General features: G+C 33.4%; 2 protein-coding genes across 2 annotated transcripts; one reads left to right on the forward strand and one right to left on the reverse strand.

The window, feature by feature from the left end:
• The first annotated feature begins 746 nt into the window (after positions 1 to 746).
• Positions 747 to 4,048, forward strand: LOC144448381 (uncharacterized). Its single transcript, XM_078138604.1, has 4 exons — positions 747 to 1,209; positions 1,838 to 1,925; positions 2,971 to 3,070; positions 3,772 to 4,048. The coding sequence occupies exons 1-4, from the start codon at positions 815 to 817 to the stop codon at positions 3,900 to 3,902; spliced, it is 714 nt and encodes a 237-aa protein (XP_077994730.1). The 5' UTR covers positions 747 to 814; the 3' UTR covers positions 3,903 to 4,048.
• An 8,324-nt stretch (positions 4,049 to 12,372) lies between these two features.
• Positions 12,373 to 23,314, reverse strand: LOC144448214 (tyrosine-protein phosphatase non-receptor type 5-like). The gene is made up of 13 exons (XM_078138368.1): positions 23,268 to 23,314; positions 22,310 to 22,454; positions 21,706 to 21,846; positions 19,488 to 19,592; positions 19,046 to 19,236; positions 18,472 to 18,561; positions 18,037 to 18,136; positions 17,555 to 17,710; positions 16,783 to 16,920; positions 14,466 to 14,579; positions 13,509 to 13,681; positions 12,778 to 12,891; positions 12,373 to 12,517 (listed from the first exon to the last, which is right to left on the reverse strand). Exons 1-13 carry the CDS (start codon positions 23,312 to 23,314, stop codon positions 12,427 to 12,429), a joined length of 1,605 nt encoding a protein of 534 aa, XP_077994494.1. The 3' UTR covers positions 12,373 to 12,426.
• Between the last annotated feature and the right edge of the window lie 335 nt (positions 23,315 to 23,649).

Raw genomic sequence — 23,649 nt, forward strand, 5'->3', positions numbered from 1 at the left:
GCTGTTGTTTTCTTGATATATAGCCAATGTACTACAGGTTATATATTTTTCAACGTGTGATTTAAATGTGTTAATCTTCAGGCTACTTCAAAATGGACATAAATAATAATCTTATGACACATTACACACATACATACACAAAGTGAAAGGTAGACACAGTTTCATGAACAATACTCTCAACAAAAAATCTTTATTCATTAAATACCTAAAATAGGTTAATACATCCATGGTTACAATGACACAATGTAAGACTTACCAATTGCGTCTAGATCTGGAGGCCTTCTAAGTGTTATCAGTCACACCAAACTCTGGTACATGTCTAGCTAGATCTCAGAGGCTTTCAAATGTGCATAAAAACATAAGTATGGCAACATATTACGCACGTAAATTAATTTTTTACTGACGTCGTGTAAATTATTGGCAAAACGTATCAACCAACGAACATACAGTGGACGAACTTGGGGCTATCAATGTCTCGGTGACAAGTATTTCAACTCTATTTCACGTGTTTTTCACAAATAAAAATTGTAAAAGCAGAGACATCCCAACTTCGATCAAAAGCTTGTGGAGTGGAATCTTCCCCTGTCGTCTCAACGGTATTAATTCAGGTTTGATTGAGTCCGTCGGGTGTCTTCGGATCTGACGCTATCTGACGCTGAATCTGACGCTCAATATGACGCTAGCTGAATCTGAATCTGAATCTGACGCCAACTTTATACTCGTGCAGTGCCTTGTTTTGATCTACAGAATTACATGAATTAGAAGTCGCTTGATTTTCGATATACAGCAGGAAGTTTGCAGTATTAACCCAGATATGGCTGATCCCAAGAAAATAGGTCTTCTCAATTTACACCGAAAATCTACAGGTATTGAAGACATGGAAATGGCGGAGCGGGCGGCCGCTTCGTCGTCGGAAGGATCCAAACTTCAACGTTCTCCTTCTCCGGTGAAACTGCCAGACGCCGCATCTCGACAAAGTGTTGAAACAGACGCTGTGGACCCAACTACTTCTGAAAGTGCAGAAAACCCTAAGAAACGTAAGCGTGAGTCTGAAGCAGAGGAAGAGAGCGAAAAGACTGAAGATAGTCCAAGCAAACGACAACGAAGACCAAGTGTTAGAAGAGACAGTGTTATGATGGAAGACAGGGAACGAGAGCTTTTAATAAAACACAGAGAGGAGTTAGCCAAAGAAGAACGCCAGAAAATGCAGTAAGTGTAACAAATGTGACTAATATTCTAAACCTAACACCGCGTACATATGTAATTTTAGCCAAGCTACAGAGGACGTTGGGTATTTAGCTACAGAAAACATTCATGTACGGTATTGTATAATGGATTGATAGTTCTGTAGTGGAAATACCACAAAATACATGTATTGTATATTATAATTATTGCAGCAAAATTTGACTGGACTGTGTTTGAGAAAACTTGATTTTACTCAAACTTTAAAAACTTCTTTCTTGAAATATGGTGCTTTGACTCTGAGACTTGGTTTTAGGATAAAGATTATTTTACTATAAAAGCGCCCACAATTAGAAAAATGACTGTCGGCCTTGTCACCTTATCCAAATAGAATTATTGTTTAGATTGCACAAGTCAGATAGTAGATTGTAAGATACATTGTTGTGACATTCAGTCCTAACCAGTTTTCTCTGGTGAGTGCAATGCTGGCTGATAGGGTAACATGACATGTACATTTGTGTCTTACAGACTAATCAGATGTTGCGATAACAGCTTATCACAGCACATATTCTAAGTTATGTTTCTGATATCACAGCAATACTACGAATGTAAATAGCCACAGTTTAATATTTATTCTATTTTATTTCCTTCAAAGGGTGCTTGTTTCATCTTTTTCTGAGGAGCAACTAAACAGATATGAGATGTATAGAAGGGCATCCTTTCCAAAAGCAGCAATAAAAAGAGTAAGTACATTAATAAATGACATATGCCACAAATTCAGCTGCTTTCACAGGATCATCATTTGGTTAGCTGTATTAAGTCAACCTGAAACACTTGATCGGAAGCACAGGTCAGTGTACACAAATGTAAGGAGATGATTTCTGGCAATGTTGAGTAGAAGCTTGCCTCCTACATAGCTCTGAATTCATTGTCTGTGTACATACATTATTTCTCCACATGGGGCTGAGCAAGTGGTAGTAGTATTATTGTGATGTGCAGTAGTACTAGTTACTAAATTAGGTCAATCTTTTGTGTCTCTTCGGTTAAATGGGAGCAAGCTAGCTGAGTTTATACATATTTGGGCCTAGTTTATGCTGCATATTTATAAAGTACTCAAAGTATTGTTTTTATTTTGGCATAGTTTATGCTGCATACATTGTATTTATAAGTTACTTGCAGTATTGTACTTACATGTATTTGGGACACACTTAACCCTCACTTGCAATTAACTGAACCTCAGACCTGGTTAAAATTATATAAGTCATAAATGATTTGATAAATTAATTTATATGTATCAAAAATCATGAAATCTTTACTATGAAATCAACTGTTCTGTTTTTTCTTTTCTTCTCAGTTGTGTATCAATTTCTCTTGTGTCTGGTGAAAATAAATAATATGAAATATATGAATATGTAAACAATGGCAGAAGATGACCATAATGATAATGTGACAGAAAGCAGTCATTCACATATGTCATTTAAAGAGTCTAATCAAGGTTATCAATTATCATGCAAGTATTTTCACTTGAGTAAAAAGTTTATAAATTCAAGTTGTGACACTTTAACTTTGGTACACCTTATCAGATTCATAATGAACAGCGCCCTCTATCACTGAATAAATGTTGTGCAATGGTTAAATTTTAAATTTTAAAGTCGTTATTGATTCGTTACTCTCAAAATAAATTTTTCTGTGTATTAAATCATTTTAAGATATTTAAATGACAGTTCAATCTGCAGTTTAATTGCCAGTGATTAATGTATTTGCTATTTTTTCCTCTTCTTTTCACAGCTAATGCAGTCACTAATTGGAACGTCATCTGTATCACATAATGTAGTCATAGCAATGTCTGGTATTGCCAAAGTCTATGTTGGTGAAATTGTAGAAGAAGGTGAGTTGTAACTGTACAAAGGTACATCTGGTTAGTACAACTTAACTGAGGTTCAGTATAGTGCTATAGGGATGGTTAAATGTCTGTATATATGTGTGTGTGTGTGTGTGTGTGTAAACAACTTAGGGGAAGAGATGTCAAATTCAAAAAAGTCGGTACACTTGGTTTTTATCTATTATCACATAAATATGTCCAAATCTTCAATTGCATGACATCAAACAGGAAGGAACAAAACACTTATACTAATACTAACATTGAATTTCTCCGACTAAATATAAGTATATAAATGAAAAGTTTATTGTATTTTCATATAGAATACTATCGATTGCGTTGACACGTCCGCTAACATGTTCATCACTGTCGTAGTGCGACAGTCAAAACATGGTAGTTGAAACAGTATCAATGACGCTTTGTTATGGTACAGAGAAGTGTTTTGATTTCCTGCAGTGCCGATATCTTTGAAATCCTACTTACAGATCCCACTGGTGAAATTTATGCAAAATAATGTTGTGAAGACCACAGTTATCACAATGTATCTAGTTCCCTCAAACGGGACGGGTCAACGCAATCGATAGTAATTAATGTTTTATGCATACATGCATGCATGCATACATACATACATTTTATTTACAAATTGAATGTTGTTTATTTTGTAATAGTAAACAGGTTTCATTATTATTTACTGTTCTTTCTTTATACAGCTTTAGATGTACTAGAATCATGGGGCGATAGTGGACCACTTCAACCAAAACATATTAGAGAAGGAGTCCGAAGATTAAAACTTAAAAATAAAGTACCTACAACTAAATACAAGAAGACATTATTTAGGTAGCACACAGTTCTACACAAGAGTTTGTATAATTTAATGATGTAATAAAAACGTGTATATATATTTTTTGCATTTTTATTGTATATGTAGCCCGTTCACTTTGTTATCATCTGTCAGAATGTACGTAGTTCCGGTTCCACTTTACACGTTATTCTATTTGTCAATCAATACCTACGCCTGCTGACTATGGAATGTAATAAACCAATCAGCAATATGTTTATAAAACAAAATTTAAGTTGCGCATTGATACAGAGTGTGAGATCGATTATTTCCTGGAATGGTATTTCCTTTAATTGCAAAAACACAAATGAAAATTACATTTTGTAATCCACTATGGAACTACTACAAAATGTATTTTGGTCTAAAATTTGTCCTAAACACATGTAAATGGTCTAAAGTGGGGTCTTGGGTTGGCAGTTGGCCACATGCCCCTACCACAGAACTAGCCAGGTTTGTACTACAGCTGTGTCCCTTAACCTTCATCAAATAATACACTGCTTATTCTTTGCATCAATAAACACACACACAACATAAGTTTAGATTCTAGTATTCACATGACTTTTATTTACTAAAATCACCAATAAGACTTACAACGGAGACAAATTCTGAAAATTGTCCTTATTTTCCCTTATTTACATTGTGTTTAAATACAGGGCTAAATGTCAACGTGATTTACTCAATATTCAACACTGAATAGGGAATAGTTTAATACATACTATAATACAGGTGACATGGCAAAACCAAGTTATACGACAGTGTTGAGTGCATACACAGATTTTTCATGATCATTTGTTTCATATATCAAGTCAAGCGCCCTCACAGGTGGTATCGTGTGTAGTGACGGCAGCACGTAATTCATTTGTATTGCCTCAGACCACTAAGGTATTGCATAGTCTGGATTTGAGGGACTGGTACAGGATTGTACCTGCACTTCTCACACAACAAAGTGATTTCTTTTGAGCCTGAAATGTGAATAAAGTCATGTCACACAGACACACAACAACTTTTGTCAACTTTTTGTTTTCCCCTATTTACAAGTAGTTATGGATCCATACGTTTAAACAACACTTGACAGCAAGAGAGATAGAATAATGAAGTTATTGAAAGACGTCAAAATATATTTTACATCTTGTCTAACAAACATTTCCAAACTAGAATAATGTTATGAACAGAATACAACGTTTTCACAATTCCACATAGAATTACATTAGCAATTCTATAGTTGGAAATTTCTTGCAATGGAAATGATATTGAAAATAAAGATAATGTCCTCCTAGAGGATAGACTATTTGTTTGGAAAAAATATTTGTAGCTTTCATGTCAACAAGAAAGTATTGCAGCTTTACTACACATGAATCTAGTCATAATAAAGTGATTATTACAAGGTGAATATATATGACTTTATACTGTGACATTGGTCATTTGTCTGTTGAATTGGCCATAGGAATGAGAATTGGGTATTTATTTTGGATTATTAATTTTTTATCACGGTGTCCTACTTGATATCAATGTGAAACAAATGGTAAAATAAAAATCTAATCCTCATCCATATGGCTACTTTAAGTAAGCTAACAAACTAAACAATTGCATCATGATCCAGAGTAAGTTGTCAGCTCTGGTAGGAATACTGGCAGTGTATGTTTTATTGTTACTATGGTGATTTAACAATAGTGAACAAATTGATATATGCATTTTTTTTCATCAAGCAAATTAAATGTCATCTTTAACCCTTCAAGCCAATGATTTCTAGAAAGTATACAATTACACTCTAAAATAGGTCTTGACAGGGTCAAAGGTCATTCAACTTCATTACCATTTATTGCTCTCTCTCTCTTGCTGATCAGTAAAACTACAATGATCAAACTGTACGAGTGGAAAGCTGATGACAAAGATTTAAGAGAAATACTTCTACCTCTAGTCTACACCATAAAGCTATTTTGATCCTACTGTTTGTAAGTATTGGAGGCTGCATTGCAACACTTCCCTAATAGTAAAGGAGACAAATCAATTGCAGTATATCATACAAAATCTACTCCATAAAGTATTTTTGCTATTTCTGCAAACTAACTGTTCTTTTGAAAACCCCAGTTTTGGAACCTATATCTCAAGCAGCTGCAATATCTTACCATAACGTTGTAACACATTGTAAATGATTATACATATACTCCACAACTTAACCATTTGAATATATTGTTAACCTTTTGTCTTTCCCCGCCAATTTCTACTGAAAAATGTCTAAAATCATTGACATTTATCACAATTTTTAATTTTTTTTGATGAATATCGAAGATTGTACAGTCTCTACTACATCTTGAACAAAAACTTTTTTGGATTTTTTTTTCAATGAATTAGGAAGTTTTTTACTTTGCATGACATTTTTGGTAAAGATTGAAGAAACCCTGCCACTTGGAGAAATTGGGGTTTTAAAATGGCAGTGTAAAAATGATATCTAATATCTAAATACAATCACGTCATCAGCTTTCCACCTTGGATCCTGTACTACAAATTCAACACAATAACTTAAATTACTATACATACAAAAGAAGCAAAATATCTGCTGCACCAAGTAAGTTCAGAGGTCATCATTTCACCTTTGACCCTGAATGACATCATTAGACAGCTGGCAGTGCAGTGAATTTTACTCCGAAAGGAAATTAAATTTGAATAGAATTGACAAGAATATATATATATATTTATCCTCTGTAATCTACAAAAATATCACACAATTTACACTTTAATTTTTTTTTAATTTTTGCATATTTTCATCATTGTTTGGACTATCAATAGTAATAATGCGTAGAGGACGTGAAGGGGCCTGTGTATGACTGCTTGCTGTGAGGGAAAATAGAGGTGTGGATGCTATCTTCAGGCAGTTAACATTACTATTAACGAAAAAAATCAGGATTGTCAATTTTGGCCCATATGTGGCCGAAGTAAAGCAAAAATACATAAACTAACCAAACTATTTTATGTAATAACATTCTAAGTTCATACTAATAGTAATATCTATCAGACCATCTCAAAGTAGGAGTGCTTCCTTCATACCGCCACACTTTAAGTTAAACAGTTTAGAGAAATAACTTAAGAAAACCTGGCACACACCCATACATAGAATCTAGGAAAGTTGAACACTCACTGACAAAAAAAGTTAATATATTTAGGATCTACAGATTTAGAGACACTGCGATTTCCATGGTAACCACAGTTACTTCTATAGCAACCACAGGGTAATTTCCATAGCAACCACAAGTGATTAATAAAGTGATTTTCATGGCAATCAGAATGTTATTCCCTTTGCAAACAGTCATACACAGTATTAACACTATAACACGCCAGAACATCTGGCACAAAAAATAAATTCAAACATAGTAACTAAGGGTTCTCCCCAGCACATTATAGAGCTGTGTGTACAACCCTGCATTCTCAAAGAAGACTTTAACTTACATAATTACATTCTCATTTTGCCATTTCCCATTAGTCGGCCATTACTGTATGAGGAGAACCCTGCCCAATAGAAATCAAACAAAATGGGCATACAAAGCAAAACTAGGAATTCACTTAAACAATGATAATAGTCAATTGACATAGGAAAGGAAATCTAACATCTACTGAAAAATAAGACATTAATATCTACTTGGATTATATGCTATGTAAATATCATAGCAACTATATTGCACATTATCACATAGAACTGACACATGTACAGTGCATGTCGTAATGCATTGTGGGAAATAACTAACGTTCAAATGTCATGTCTAGAATTACACTCACTATTTTCTGCATATCATTAGACGTTTTACATATTTTGAATAATTTTACAGCCACTTCTTTCAAGTGCCTATCATTTTGAAGTTCACAAAAGTACTTGTGGAAATTCTATTCACAGGAAAAGTTCTAAATACGTCACAGTTTATTTCCAATATTAGACATGATGTATATTCATCCATACCTCTAGCCTTGTCCATAATATCACATGCATGTATTTGATTACTATTATCTTCAGCAATCAACAAAACAGTTTACTTCTCATCACAGAGTGTCATTTATGGACCAATCACAATACTTTGAATTAATCAACACCTGCCCAGTGTATTTCTAAACCAATCAAATTGAGAGACTTGCTACGTAAACATATCATTTCAGTTTTCAAGAATTAAGTACTACAATAAAATCTCTCATTTGACTGGTTGCCATTGAAATAACTTTTAATCAAAGCCAGAGCATTCTCTTTGTTTTGTGTACAATGTTGTATCACACACACTTCTTCATACCAGATTGTAAATTATAAATTGTTTTATGATCATAAACTTACTGACCACATTTTGGAGCTTCAAGATGCAAATTAAAGCAATTACCTATTCACCACTAAAAAAGCAACATTCACTCAAGGCACAAGACATTAGTACTGTGAAGACATGATACGGTAACCACTTTACACACTACACAGCGCCCTCGTACAATAATTATAAAACTCAGTTTTATGCAAATGACTTGATTTGCATATTATTCATTAGACTGAATTTCGCATAGATTATTCTATCATTCATTGTTTGCAAGATGTGTGCACAACAATTACAAGAGGCAAAAGAACAAGAAAATAATCTCAGAGCTTTTGTGCAAGAAGTTATTTTGTGTATCTTGAGTTCGTGAAACCTGAATTAACAATTGCATATTATTTATTCCCCATGATCTTCTCTCATACTCTCAAAGATGCATATTACATGAGGGAAGCCGTTTGCACTGAAAAACTGGACACTATGTTTACACCTTGTGTGAATTTCATTGGACCAGACGATACTTAATTTGACTATAATTTGCATAAAATTCACCATTTTGTGTACCAAACCATACAGGATATAGGATTGGCATATTGGAATGTTTGTGATTTCCTTGTATTTCTTTTGAATAATCAAATATTTCACATTTCCTTGAGCGCAAATGCACAGAAGCTCTAAGAATAATTTCAGAATCACATAAAGGTCAGAATATTGGCACACATATAATAATGTAAATATAGACAGCAATATACTTATACACTACAACATCCAATCATTCCCTAAATTTCTCATAATTTTTTAAAAACATTCTAATCATTTTGAAAGTTCTGAGAAAATGGTAAATATGTATTGCTGATACTTGTGTTGATTGGTTTTCATTCACAATCATATAAATGCATGCACATATAAGCAAACACTGATTGCACGTACCTTGGGTTTTTTCAATCTTTTTTTTTTTTTACACTAACTCTATAAATTCATCAGTAAATTTTTCAAAATGTACACTTAAATTTGACTCTCATCACTGGCCTGTGCTTTATCTAATTTTAGGTGTCGTGAGAAATACAAGCTAATTTGCATAATCTAGCATTACAACTCTATTCATGTTATAAGTGCCTCAGAATTAACATTTTCAACTTTTACTGTTACTTTCTTTTCAAAAACTCCAACCTATTTTCAGTTAATATAAAAAGAAATCAGGGGTCACCACCTAATTTCTTAAATAAAGCTCACAATTAGAATAAACTGACTTATTTTGGAGTCCAACATGGCCACCAAATACTGTGCCAACCTTTCCAAAAGGGAAATTGGTCCTTGTATCACATTCTACCTTAAATTGGTCCTTGTAGCATTCGACCATAAATTGGTCTTGTAGCGCATTCTATCATAAACATTAATAATCCTTTCCTCTAAAATTAATTCTTTGAATACAAGCTTCCTGATTTAGTTCAGGTTTTCAAAACCGCTTTAAATACTTAATCTAACAGCCAACTGACCTACAAATACTCCCATTTGATGACATTTTGGTAAATTTGGGCTTATATTATTTTCCTATACAGCTTATAAGACACACCACGTTGCTCTGCCCGGCCCCCAGCAGTGAAATGGGTTGGCTGTTGCATGAAGGCACCCAAACATGGTATACATTACAGACTACATTCCTGCCATGTTGAGGAGATAAAGGTGATGTATTGTTGGCTGATTGTAATTTTTTTTAAATAACTTTTCTTGATATATTTGGTGGGAATATTTCATAACACTGTGGGTATTGGCCTATGTTATTTTAATAGTGCATGCATAATTAATTAACTTACTATTTTTTCTCAGATACTGGGAGGGAAGTTGGTGGTAAAATTTCAAAAAAACATTTTCAGTCATTCTAATTTTACTTAACAATGTCACAAACATTTGAACTAAACTCTATAACATTCATAGAATAATTTGCTTTCAGTGCTAGGTGGTCATTTTTGGACTTTCTCCTGCTATTTGCATAACTCTGGTTTACAGGTACTCCTTACTGAATAATTAGAACTTTACACTATGATTACAAACATGAATTAAATTAGAATGTTATTAACATAGTTCTTATTTAATATCTGTTATTACGTAAAGCTGCTTGCATTGTAAATTCAAAATGTTGCAGTAAAGAACCCTACAACTTACAACTAACCTTGGTGAATTCACAACATTTTTTTTTTGGATGACTGAATTTTTTAGACTGATGCTTGCATGTTGAAATATTTCAGAGCAAACTGCCACTGATACATATAATTGATGAGTTATTAATTCACTTAGTTGACATTCTTATTTGTCTACCTAACTTTGACATATAGATACATTTTATATACAATATTGGAACGCAAGCACCTTGTACAATTTCCTTCTTTTTTATGATAAAGTAGGGAGACAGGTGTATATTTACAAATCACGCTGGGTTCAATTTCCATCCTGCTCAACAAAATAACCACTTGGTGGTTCCCTTCTAGCTCTATCACAATAAAGGAAAATATTGAATTCTATATACATATAAGTACTGCACATTACATGACTAGGTGTAAACCAGTGAACCTTGATGTAACACTCCCTAGTGTACTAGTAATTTATCTTTTCTACACATCAGTACACAGACAACTAAAATGACTCCCTAGTGTACTAGTAATTTATCATTTCTACACATCAGTACACACAACTAAAATGACTCCCTACATCACTGATATGCAATGTCTATTTTTACACAACAATGTCATGTTCATACGGAACTCCCTAAGTGCACTATTTTTCATATCCTTGTTAGTGTTTACAACTCCCTAGTGCACTGCTAAAATTACTAGTTGACCACTGAGGTAAGACATATTCCAAACACAGATCACTAATTTGACCATTGACACACACAAAGCACAAGTCATGTACTGGATTTCAATTGACTCCTTAGGGTAGGCAATTCATGTAAATGAACCCCCTAGTATGAAAGAGATACATTGACTGTAAATACTTAGTAACCCCTTAAAGCCTACTGTCAGTTTGCAAATTGTGAAGGTTCACACAGGCCACTCTATATTGGCCTTTTAGACTAGGTTTTCAAAGCTCAAGATCATTTCCATGTCTAGAGGAATGGATGGATGTGGCACGTCACTCCATGCTAAATTTTAAATTACCGCCAACAGCTGTATTCATCCAAGTCAAGCATTAATCCGAACCAATGACATTATCACACCTACACATGACATAATATTAGACTTGAAAGTGAATGTTTGGCCATAAATATTATTTGCATATCACAAGTGTGTTTTTGTGAACGTACCCAATTATAAGTGCCTGTCAAAATGTGATGGGTTACTACTAGTATGTGTTCCTCATGTGGTCTTAGCCAGATTTTCCATAGAAAATAGTGTTCCACTAGACTTTGGAAAAGATCTTTAGATTTAAAGACAATGGATAGTGTCTCTAGCATAATTCTACATTGGCATAACTACACAGCATCAATAGGTTTGTCTGTAACACTAACATAATAGATAAAGTGTCGTATGTAAAAAACACTGACACACAAGTACCATGATGAATAGTCATGCCAAAATGTATTCCATTTAGTACCCTGGTGGTGTAATATGTACATATGTACATTTACAGAATGCATAAATACACTTTTTGGTCCTAGTACATATAAATACCCTGATGTAGATCATATAGATTAAAAGCTATTTAAAATTTCATTATTGTTTGGTCCCACTTGTTTGGAGAAGACATTTCAGTTGAATCATTTGATTACATTTGTAGCATGACAACTTTAATACACTTACAACTACTCAGTTTCTATTTGAAACACAAAAATCAACCACTCTTTCTGCTTGCACACTGGCTAACCCCTTGCTTTCAATACCATAGGGTGATATCAAATTACTGGTCCATGCAGGGTTGGTAGGCATCTAAAAACTATTTAACAATGTAAATCCCTGACAAAAATAAAATGTACTCTATACCAGATGCAGGATATCCGTCATCTCTCAGACACACACATAGCAACACCAGTACAAAACCACTGTTAGTAATGGCCCCTCAGATGTTGCCATAGTTACAATCTGTTGTTATAGTTACAGACTGTTGTCATAGTTATAGTCTGTTGTAGTTAGTCTGGTTCCATCTGACTACACCAAGTGGACAGGATCACCAACTTTAACTATTTGGGCAGGGATGCCAACTTTAACTATCCGGGTAGGATTGTCAACTTTAACTGTGTCCTGTATGACATTTCTCTAATCCACAGTGTCTGGCAGGTATTTCTCATACAGACATAAAGCCTGATGGATAAACTCATATTGTTCATTGGTCTGTATCATTCCACCCCTGAAACGAATAAAACAACAAAATGATGAACTTGCTTCCATCAAATGTTCTCATATTATTACTACCTTATTACCACTATTTTCATGATTATTTTTATAAATTATGCATGAGGCAGCACAATTATATTTCCATATTTTGCTTTATTCACCTGGAAAGTACTTAAATGACCTAAGGGTTTTGTCACTACCAACCTAGTGACTTGTAGAAAAAAATGAGATAATAACATTGAAGAATGACTTTGAAACACAGCCATATCTTACCTGTCCAATCGCATTTGACATACAATTCCAAGAATGTCCACCATACTTTCCTCCTGTAGTTGTCTCACACCAATACTAATTGCAATAAAACACCCCGTACGACCAAGTCCAGCACTATAACAAACAAAATATTAAATTTGTTTTTAAAAAATTATGTATGACAAACTTGCAAACAGTATTTTACAAATTGTCACTGTTCTGATAGTTCATCAAGTGCATCACTGACTGTCAACCTACATTTGTAGCTATATTCAGTAAATGTCACTTTACTTGGATAAAAGTAACAAATAGCACTGTATATATGGCTATAAGGACCAGGTGTATTCCAGCAGACCATGGTATAGTGTCATAACAGCCATGCCATAGTGCTGTACTATGATAGCCATGCTGTGTGTAGTGTTCGTAACAGCCATGCCATAGTGCTATACTATAATAGCCATGCTATGTGTAGTGTTCGTAACACTTGGTGTTGTAACATAACAGCCATGCTGCAGTGATGTAACAGCCATGCTATTGCCTTGTACCAGGTTGACCTGGGTTGCCAGGTACAGAGAAGAAATAACCCTGCCTTAATATACATATAAAACATTGTATTCCAGAGTACAAATTGCCATGCCCTACTATACAGCATAGACTGTGGGTGACTAACAGTCATGGATTTGAGATACAAGGTTACAAATAATCAATAGATGCTTTAGAATTATTTATAATAGTAATAGTAGCATGTCTACCTGCAGTGTACAACTACAGGTCCAATCGGTTGTTCTTCCTCACCATCTTCATCAAAACGATTGCGTTCCACTTCTTCAACTAACTCTAGTAATTGTTTGGCAGTGTCTGGTGTTTTATTGTCAGGCCAGGCAGTGTACCAATAGTGTTTGACTGACTTCGCCTCATCTAAGTACTGTAATATATCAATAACATCAACTGGTCATCACAAGATAATACAATACAGATAACTTTCAAATGTTTTTGTTAAAAGGGGCAGTAAATACACCAAATTTACCCAAGATCCTCACTTTACAGCAGTTTCTTACCTTTAGTTGTTGTTATTTTTTGTTGAGTACCAAGATTTGCAAAATTACCTGAATTCTAGATGGTCATTTCCCTTTGGGTTACCCATCAAATTTATTGGGAAACGTATTTATAAGAGAAAACCATGCACATTTTACAAGATTATTTGTTACTAGGGTGTACAATTCTTTGTAACAACATGGACAATGTACCCTCAACAACATGGACAATGTACCCTCCTCCTGTATACGATACAATCAAATGACTACATGTATGTAAATATGTATGCAAACAAATTATTATGAAATGAAATGAATTTATCAGTAGAGAGAAATTTCAACAATACTTTTTAGAACGAATAGTTCTATATTAACTAACTTCCTAGACACATCCATATAACATTACTAGGACAGCCTATGGAAAACTCAATAAACAGAGTTAATATTTACTAGTGTCCATCATACATTTTACGTTATTCTACAAACTGCCATATCTCATGAAGAGTGCCACCATGTGGTATACAATGTAAATCCTTTATTTATGTGCATGTGCGTTCTCTGTCATATTTCTGAATATATAAGTCTTTTCTTATAGTAGTCCAGCTATCTTTTTAGCACCACAAAGAGCACCACCATATAATTTACCAGGTAAATGTTTTGTTTAGGAAAACCTACCTTCATTGTCATATTTCTAAGTATATAACCGTCCTTTCTTATAGTTCTGTCCACAATTACTTCTATATCACCATAAACTCCCTGTTTATGTGGCCAATAATGTTCACATTTCACCTGAAAATATAAATAAATAAAGTCAAGGCAAAAGTTGATTTTAAAGTAATTTTACTAGTTTTTAAGGCTTTGAATGGTAAAGCACCTTTGTATATCCAGGATTCGTTCACACGTACCAACAATTCTCGTTACAATTTGTGTAACGACTGTAGTCAACATCTTGTTATACCTCGATCGTATAATACACTAAATGACAGAGTGCTTACCATTTGTGGACCAAAGCTATGGAACTCAATTCCTGGAGAACTAAAGCTGATCACTGATGTTGATTTTTTTAGATGTGAACTTAAAACACATCTGTTTAAACAATATTATAAGCTGTATTAATTTTTTACCAAGTGTCTTTTACGAAATTGTCATTTTAGCCTTTTTGTAATTATTGTAACCAATTTGTTGTTTTTAGCTTTATTATATTGTTTTACTTTTAAATCTATTTTATGTACAGCGCTTTTGAATATTAATAAATAGAAAAGGCACTTTAGAAAATAAATAAACTTTCTTTAAACTTAAACTTTAAAACCAAATACAAAAAAATCTCAATTGTTTCCTTTCTTGTTCTTAACTGATAAACAGTGGAATATGATGTAAGATGTATCTTAATTTAAAAAGATCATTAAAAACAAATCAGTTGTTTTCTTGAAATTGTGATGTAAAAAATTGCATGTCCAGCCAAATGTCTAGCTAATAGTTTATTCACTAAGAAACTCATGTAAAAAGGTGAAAATATGTAACAAGCAAGTTAAAATTAATAATTATAACAGTAAGCCCCAAACTTTCTTTTAATATCATTTCAAATACACCACAAACACTTTAAGTCTTCCTATGGTAAAATTGGGTGTGATTATTAGAACTTTGATTTTCAGGAGAATTAGTCCCCCTCCAGTGATTTTTACGGAGAATTGGTCTCCATGGGATATTCTACCTCAAGTTAACTTTATATGCATCTTTTATGATAAAAAATAATATATAATATATATATATGCTGAATATCTCACTTTTTTTTCCAGAATTAAATATACCAATGTACCTCTCACTACAAACTGATTAATATTGTGTGTGTGTGTGTGTGAGTGTGTGTGTGTGTGTGTGTGTGTGTGTGTGTGTGTGTGTGTGTGTGTGTGTGTGTGTGTGTGTGTGTGTGTGTGTGCTTGTATGTATGAGTGTGTCAGGTGGGGTGTGTGTATACTGGTATGTGTTTTACAATATGTGGTTCAGTGGGGGTTTTTCTGTCAATTGCATGTAAATGTGTTATCTCATGATGTCTATCATGCAATTCACAATAATATGACAAATATAATCACTTCAATCCTGTTTTTCATTGAATAACATTTTTATTACCAGCTATAAAAATATAACCTTCATTTGGATACACATTTAGGCCATAAATTGTTGCATGTCTGGAGGGGTAATAAAAAATTCCTTTGTGTAATGTCTGTCTGCATCATTTGTTTTATGATTACATCACATATCACAGACAGCAACATATTGTGGTTATACAAACCAATGTAAATCACTTTGAAAGTAAAGTACTGGTACTCTTATTTAGGAATATTGACACAGAATCACAAACCATTGGAAAAACAACAACATTGCACGGCACCGTAATTGATTTCAGTACCTCCGCAGTCATTCTAAAAACTTTGAAATGATGTATTTATTTCACAATTTTGTCAGCGCTTTTTTTTTTACATTAGAAATTGATTATAAACAGGATGAAATATGAATTACTAATCATTACTAAATGTGAATTTTACTTTTTCAGATTAACACAAATAAAATTAAGAGAAGATAATGATTTGTGAGTACCGTACAAGAGTAGATATACAGGGTATTTTCACTCCTACTTCCAGTACTTTGTATCACACTTTCACTCATTGAGTATAATTTTAAGGGGTAGGATCTATACTTTGATAGTTTTTTGGCGATTTCTTATAGTTTGTTTGAGCAGACATTCAATACATACTAGCAATTTATATGTACCAAATTGAATACAATACTGTATATCGGTATTCTAATGAATATGCTAAAGATTATGCAAATGACAGCAAATAATTGCACAGTATGATTTTTACAGAATTTTGCAGAATTTTTACTCTCATTAAAGTAGAGCCAGAGAGAACACAGCAACCTTTCATCCAAATACCTAAAGTACACCACAATTGCACTGATGCATGATGGGAATCCTCTTATAATATATACTTACCTTATTTCTCTCTTTTATCTTGGTGATCATTACTATAATTGGTGAGTTTGTAAACCAAATCATTCTCCAGAAGTCGTTGACAGTGTGTGGCATTGCACCCTGTGTAGCCACAAAGGCTACCTCTTCTTGGTCATACCCCTGTTAACCAACAACAAAAATATATGACCATAATGTACCTCAACCATATTGTGCATACATTTATCACTTACCCTTTCAAAAATTTGCATAAATTACCAATATTTGCTTAAACTTATTTCGCTTACCAGTATGTAACTTGTACAAATTACCATATTTGGTTATACATTATCACTTACCTGCATAAATTACCAGTTTGCCATACTTCTATCATTGCATATAATTTGCATAAATTACCATATTTTGCCATACTTCTATCATTGCACATAATTTGCATAAATTATCATATTTTGTCATACTTCTATCATACTTCTATCAATTTCCATATTTATGAATGGTTCTATCACCTACCTGTATGTAATTTGCAAACATTACCATAATATAGCATACTTCTATCACTAATCTGCATATAATTTGCATAAATTACAACATATTGGGCGGGTGTTTTCACTTACCCATACAATTTGCATAAATTACCATATATTTCCATATATAATTTGCATGATACCATATTTGGGCATTATATTTATCACTCACTTGTATATAATTTGCATGATGCCATATTTGGGCATATATTTATCATTTACCCATATATAATTTGCATGATACCATATTTGGGCATATATTTATCACTTACCCGTATATAATTTGCATTGATATATGTTGACAGAGGATCATCACTAATTTCTGGCAGTACAACTCTAGTATGAGGATTAGGCAGAATTGTACGATATCTGTTTTTTGTTCCTGATCCTGGAACATCAATGGATTCCGGGTAATTCATTGGAATATCCTAAAAGAGGAAAACATACTTTATACTAAGAAATCAACATTACTATGAAAATACTTCCTGACTGTCAAAAATGTAGAAAAATGAAAACATTGAGTTGGATGATTACAATTCTATTATCAAAGTTCATCATGTCAGTAAAACATATCAATCGTACATTCTTGTACCACAACCAAGAGTTCTTATTAGTTATAACGTTTCTCCTGTTTAGGTCGACAGGCTTTTCCAAAGTGTCCGTTTGCTGGCATTACTGCTACATCATTACATCATCACCACCACGATGCCTAGCAATTTTAGTTTCAATACATGTATTCTTTATAGTGACTTACCCAGAACTCCTCATGCAGAGCTCGAACATTTTTTAAAGAATTGCGTAACTGTTTTCTTGTCATTCTATTACCAGCAGATGAAAGATACTCTTCACTGGAGCTGAAATGCAAATCATAAATATTATGCTCATTAGTATAAAATATTATCTATGTAGACAATGGTACCAGGTCAACCTAACTTGATATCCTAAGAAAGGTATTCTGTGTATACAATGGTACCAGGTCAACCTAACTTGATATCCTAAGGAAGGTATCTGTGTACAATCACCTTTCCTTTGGTGGTGTACCACAGTGAAATTCTACACTCACCTTTCCTTTGGTGGTGTACCATAGTGAAATTCTACACTTACCTCTCCTTTGGTGGTGCACCATAGTGAAATTCTACACTCACCTTTCCTTTGGTGGTGTACCATGATAGTGAAATTCTACACTCACCTTTCCTTTGGTGGTGTTCCATAGTGAAATTCCCCGGTAGCACCTCCTTTACCATTCAAATCTATTGTTAATGAAGCATTGGAACCCCTCCTACAAAAAAAAAACACAAAAAAACTTACAATAGGAAAGCCATAGTTTTTTGGGTGTTTTTTTTTTCGTATTTTGTGATTTCTATTGGGTACATAAAGATTGACATGCAAACGCACATGTTCTCTCTCTAACTTCTAAGTTATATACTTTAATTTTTTACCAGATATATGGAAATAATATTTAAAATAACACACTGATTCAAGTTGTGATTGGACACCCATACAATTTTGCATATGATCTGCATATACATTCAGATAATCCAGGTGTATTTATAATTTCAACAGGTTAATGTCTGGGACTGATTGATACCCTGTTCAGACATACACAGTTACGTCAGTGCTGCATGGTGTAATCTTACAACTGGATCCTATCACCCTACCAAGTTTGCTTGCCTGATGGTTTGCTAAAACTATATACAGTGTGTGGCATTACCGTGCATGTCTGAACAGGGTATATGTCTGGTGTTTTGGTTGTATATGAATACCTTTCAAGCAGTCCAGGTGTTTTGATGATTTTGATTGGTTGACTTCTTGCCACTGGTGCATACATCTGGCCAGCTTCTGGTTGTACTTTTCTCCCTGATTTGAATTCTGGTTTAATAGGTGGATACAACACATGTGTGGCTTCTTTTTCTTCCTTTTTCCTTTTAATTCTTTTTATACAACAATAGCAAATCTAAAAAAAAAAATAGCACAAAATATACAACAATATCATATCTGTACAAATATCACAGAATATACAACAATATCATATCTGTACAAATATTACAGACTACACAATACCAAATCATTAATTTTTTGTATTTTGACACACTGATCACAACTCAACGTATCTTGTAAACAAACAAAAATTATTCCAGACATACATATCATACAACCACTCAACTTAAAGCTATGCAAGTTTCCAGAGATGTAAATCTAACTTACCAAGGCTAACAGTAAAATAAAGACTGCAGTAGCTGCTCCTATAACATATGGAAAGTAACTAGTCTCCCAGAATGGTACATCATCATACGTAACAATATATTTCTCCTGTGTGGGAAAAAACAAAACAGTATTGATAACAACAATGGCAAGAATATCTTTGGTTATCGTTACACATTTTGTTCATCTTAGTGTTATCTGTAATGAACACATTTTGTTCATCTTAGTGTCATCTGTAATGAACCCATTTTGTTCATCTTAGTGTTATCTGTAATGAACCCATTTTGTTCATCTTAGTGTTATCTATAATGAACCCATTTTGTTCATCTTAGTGTTATCTATAATGAACCCATTTTGTTCATCTTAGTGTTATCTATAATGAACCCATTTTGTTCATCTTAGTGTTATCTATAATGAACCCATTTTGTTCATCTTAGTGTTATCTATAATGAACCCATTTTGTTCATCTTAGTGTTATCTGTAAAGAACCCATTTTGTTCATCTTAGTGTTATCTGCAATGAACCCATTTTGTTCATCTTAGTGTTATCTGTAATGTTCATATTTTATTGGACAATTCTTTAGTAATTATCCTACTGAAAATAGGTCAATGTCAACAACATAATATACACTCCAATGTACTAGTAGTCTGTCTACTTGCTAACTCTGTCACTCAGTTTTACCAATGTTCTCTATCAGCTTGTCCTGGTATCAATTCAAACCTGTTAATATTAACTATGTAAGGTTGTTTTTGGTGTATCATACATGTACATGTACATACATTGGTAAATGTTTGCACGAGAGAATTGTGTCAAAACTGTAATAAACATTACAAAGCAGTAGGTCTTTAATTATTTTTATATCTTCAACCATTCTTCCTAAATTAAGTGATATCAACATCGTTCATTTCTGCAATAATGTATGGTACATAAGTATTACATATTCGGCCGAATACTCGCCCTGGGCTTCTACAATCTATGTAGCTGCCTCTTTGAGTCCCCGAATTTCACTATTTGAAATAATCACCTAGGGCTGATTTTCAGAAAAATTTGGTATACATGTATATGTGTTCCTTAGGGTAGAATAGGATAGGATGTGAAACTGTTGCCATTCAAAACAACACCAGGTCAGATTGTAATTACTACATTGTTAACTTCATACCTGAATGATTGAGAACATTCATCAACTATGGATATCAGATCGCGATATTAATGTTAAATTTTTAATTTTTAATATGTCTGTGTGTGTACATATTGCATATACATTGTATTACACATAATACCAGTCGTGTACATATTACATATATAAATAATACCAGACTAGTAACCTTTACAATGTAATGCTAATCTACATGTATGTATATATATATGAACCCTGTCAGTTTTAAACATCATCACGGCCCAAATGTACACACTTCAACTATTAACTAAAACATTTTTGTCACTTTTTCAATAAGTTCAACATAAAATACATATTATTCCAGTATTTCCTCTGATGTCTGAATGTATTTTTCTATGGACACTGGGTGTATAGGAATCATTACTCAGCCTTGGGGGCTGGGTCACACAGTGCATGACATTCTGTGGATTAGTATATTGTGTATGAGTCTGCATGTATACAATGTGCATGTATTGTTTGTGTGTGTGTGTGTGTGTGTATGTGTGCATACATAAAATTGTGTATTTATCATGTTACATATCAATACATTATATGTGTATCTGCATATATTACATATAATTCATATGTAAATGTGTATGTGTGTCTGCATAATATAAAATTTGACACAAATATTTTGCATGTGTATGTGTATGTTTGAGTCTATGTATGTATGTATGTATGTATGTATGTATGTATGTGTGTGTGTGTGTGTGTGTGTATGTATGTATGTATGTATGTATGTATGTATGTATGTATGTATGTATGTATGTATGTATGTATGTATGTATGTATGTATGTATGTATGTATGTATGTATGTATGTATGTATGTATGTATGTATGAATGTATGTATGTATGTATGAATGTATGTATGTATGTATGTATGTATGTATGTATGTATGAATGTATGTATGTATGTATGTATGTATGTATGTATGTATGTATGTATGTATGTATGTATGTATGTATGTATGTGTATGCGTAGCTGTTGTCAAATATTTTGAATGTTCAGAAGCATACATGTATATTGACACAGTACTATAATTTTACAATAATTTGAACTCACCTGGGCAGTTATATTTTCTACTGAGAATCCTGGTAGTAATTTGTTAAGTTGTACTATATCTAGTGCGTCTTTTAGATTTACTGCTGGTATAAGTTCTTCTCTATTACTATCACTAAATACATACATATCAAAGACATTGCCCTGAAAATAAATAATAACACTAAATGTCAACATCAGTAATTATTGAAAACTTTCTAAAACTCTTCTAGGCATAATCCTTAATATCTGAGTGGATTATTACACAATAAAATAATCTGGTGTCAATTTGTCAGTGTACTGGTAATTCCACATACAGGAAATGTACCAATTATATTGCCAAGTCAGACAATGTAGCAATGTTGGTAAGATTTTTGATGTGCCAGACAATAAAATGTAGCTATATTAGTAAGATTGTTGTTGTGCCAGACTATAAAAGTAATGTTAAGTAAGATTTTCATAAAGTTTCATACGTGCAGGTCCATCAAACATGCCATCTAACGGACAGTTTGACAGAACCTGTCGACCTGTGAAACATTACTTAGAAGTAATTAGAACCCTTGGTCATGATAAAAGAACTAATTAGTACAATAATTTATGTAGATTTATAATGCAATAATGTACTTACTTGACTATTTTCTAAAAATATATTTTCTCTAGGAACTACTAATTTTGTTGATATGGCAGATAAAAGTACTTCTTTTTGAGTATCATTTAGAAGTTTGTTACCAGCAACCTCCTGTAAAATACAATACAATAAAACACAATGATTACTGATATGAATATAAATGAAGACTGAGTCAAAATGTTTTTTTGGAAGTGAATACGAAATTAGAAGGCTTAGAGGACCCTGTAGAAAACTAGCACTTAGCTAGCCCTGTATGATAATTGGCCCTCTTAATATAATTTTTGTGATGTCTCGTTCCACATCGATCATCAGGATCGGAGTGTACTACACTCCATAAACATTTTTATAGTTTATAGACATAAAAGTGAGATTCATTAAAAGATGTGACTGTCAATGTCTCTTGTAGAAATTATTCACAAATGTGGGTACAGCACAATGTAGGTTACTGTTCATTGGCTCTCAATGTCACTTATAGAAATTATTCACAAATGTGGGTACAGCACAATGTAGGTTACTGTTCATTGGCTCTCAATGTCTCTTGTAGAAATTATTCACAAATGTGGGTACAGCACAATGTAGGTTACTGTTCATTGGCTCTCAATGTCTCTTGTAGAAATTATTCACAAATGTGGGTACAGCACAATGTAGGTTACTGTTCATTGGCTCTCAATGTCTCTTGTAGAAATTATTCACAAATGTGGGTACAGCACAATGTAGGTTACTGTTCAATGGCTCTCAATGTCTCTTTAAGAAGTGATTCACAAATGTGGGTACAGCACAATGTAGGTTACTGTTCATTGGCTCTCAATGTCTCTTGTAGAAATTATTCACAAATGTGGGTACAGCACAATGTAGGTTACTGTTCATTGGCTCTCAATGTCTCTTTAAGAAGTGATTCACAAATGTGAGTACAGCACAATGTAGGTTACTGTTCATTGGCCCTCAATGTCTCTCATACAAATTATTCACAAATGTGGGTACAGCACAATGTAGGTTACTGTTCATTGGCTCTCAATGTCTAGTGATTCACAAATGTGGATACATCACAATGTAGGTTACTGTTCATTGGCTATCAATGTCTCTTTAAGAAGTGATTCACAAATGTGGGTACAGCACAATGTAGGTTACTGTTCATTGGCTCTCAATGTCTCTTGTAGAAATGATTCACAAATGTGGGCACAGCACAATGTAGGTTACTGTTCACTGGCTCTCAATGTCTCTTTAAGAAGTGATTCACAAATGTGGATACAGCACAATGCAGGTTACTGTTCATTGGCTATCAATGTCTCTTTAAGAAGTGATTCACAAATGTGGGTACAGCACAATGCAGGTTACTGTTC

This window comes from Glandiceps talaboti, chromosome 17, assembly GCF_964340395.1.
Source record: "Glandiceps talaboti chromosome 17, keGlaTala1.1, whole genome shotgun sequence".
NCBI classification, from domain to species: domain Eukaryota; kingdom Metazoa; phylum Hemichordata; class Enteropneusta; family Spengelidae; genus Glandiceps; species Glandiceps talaboti.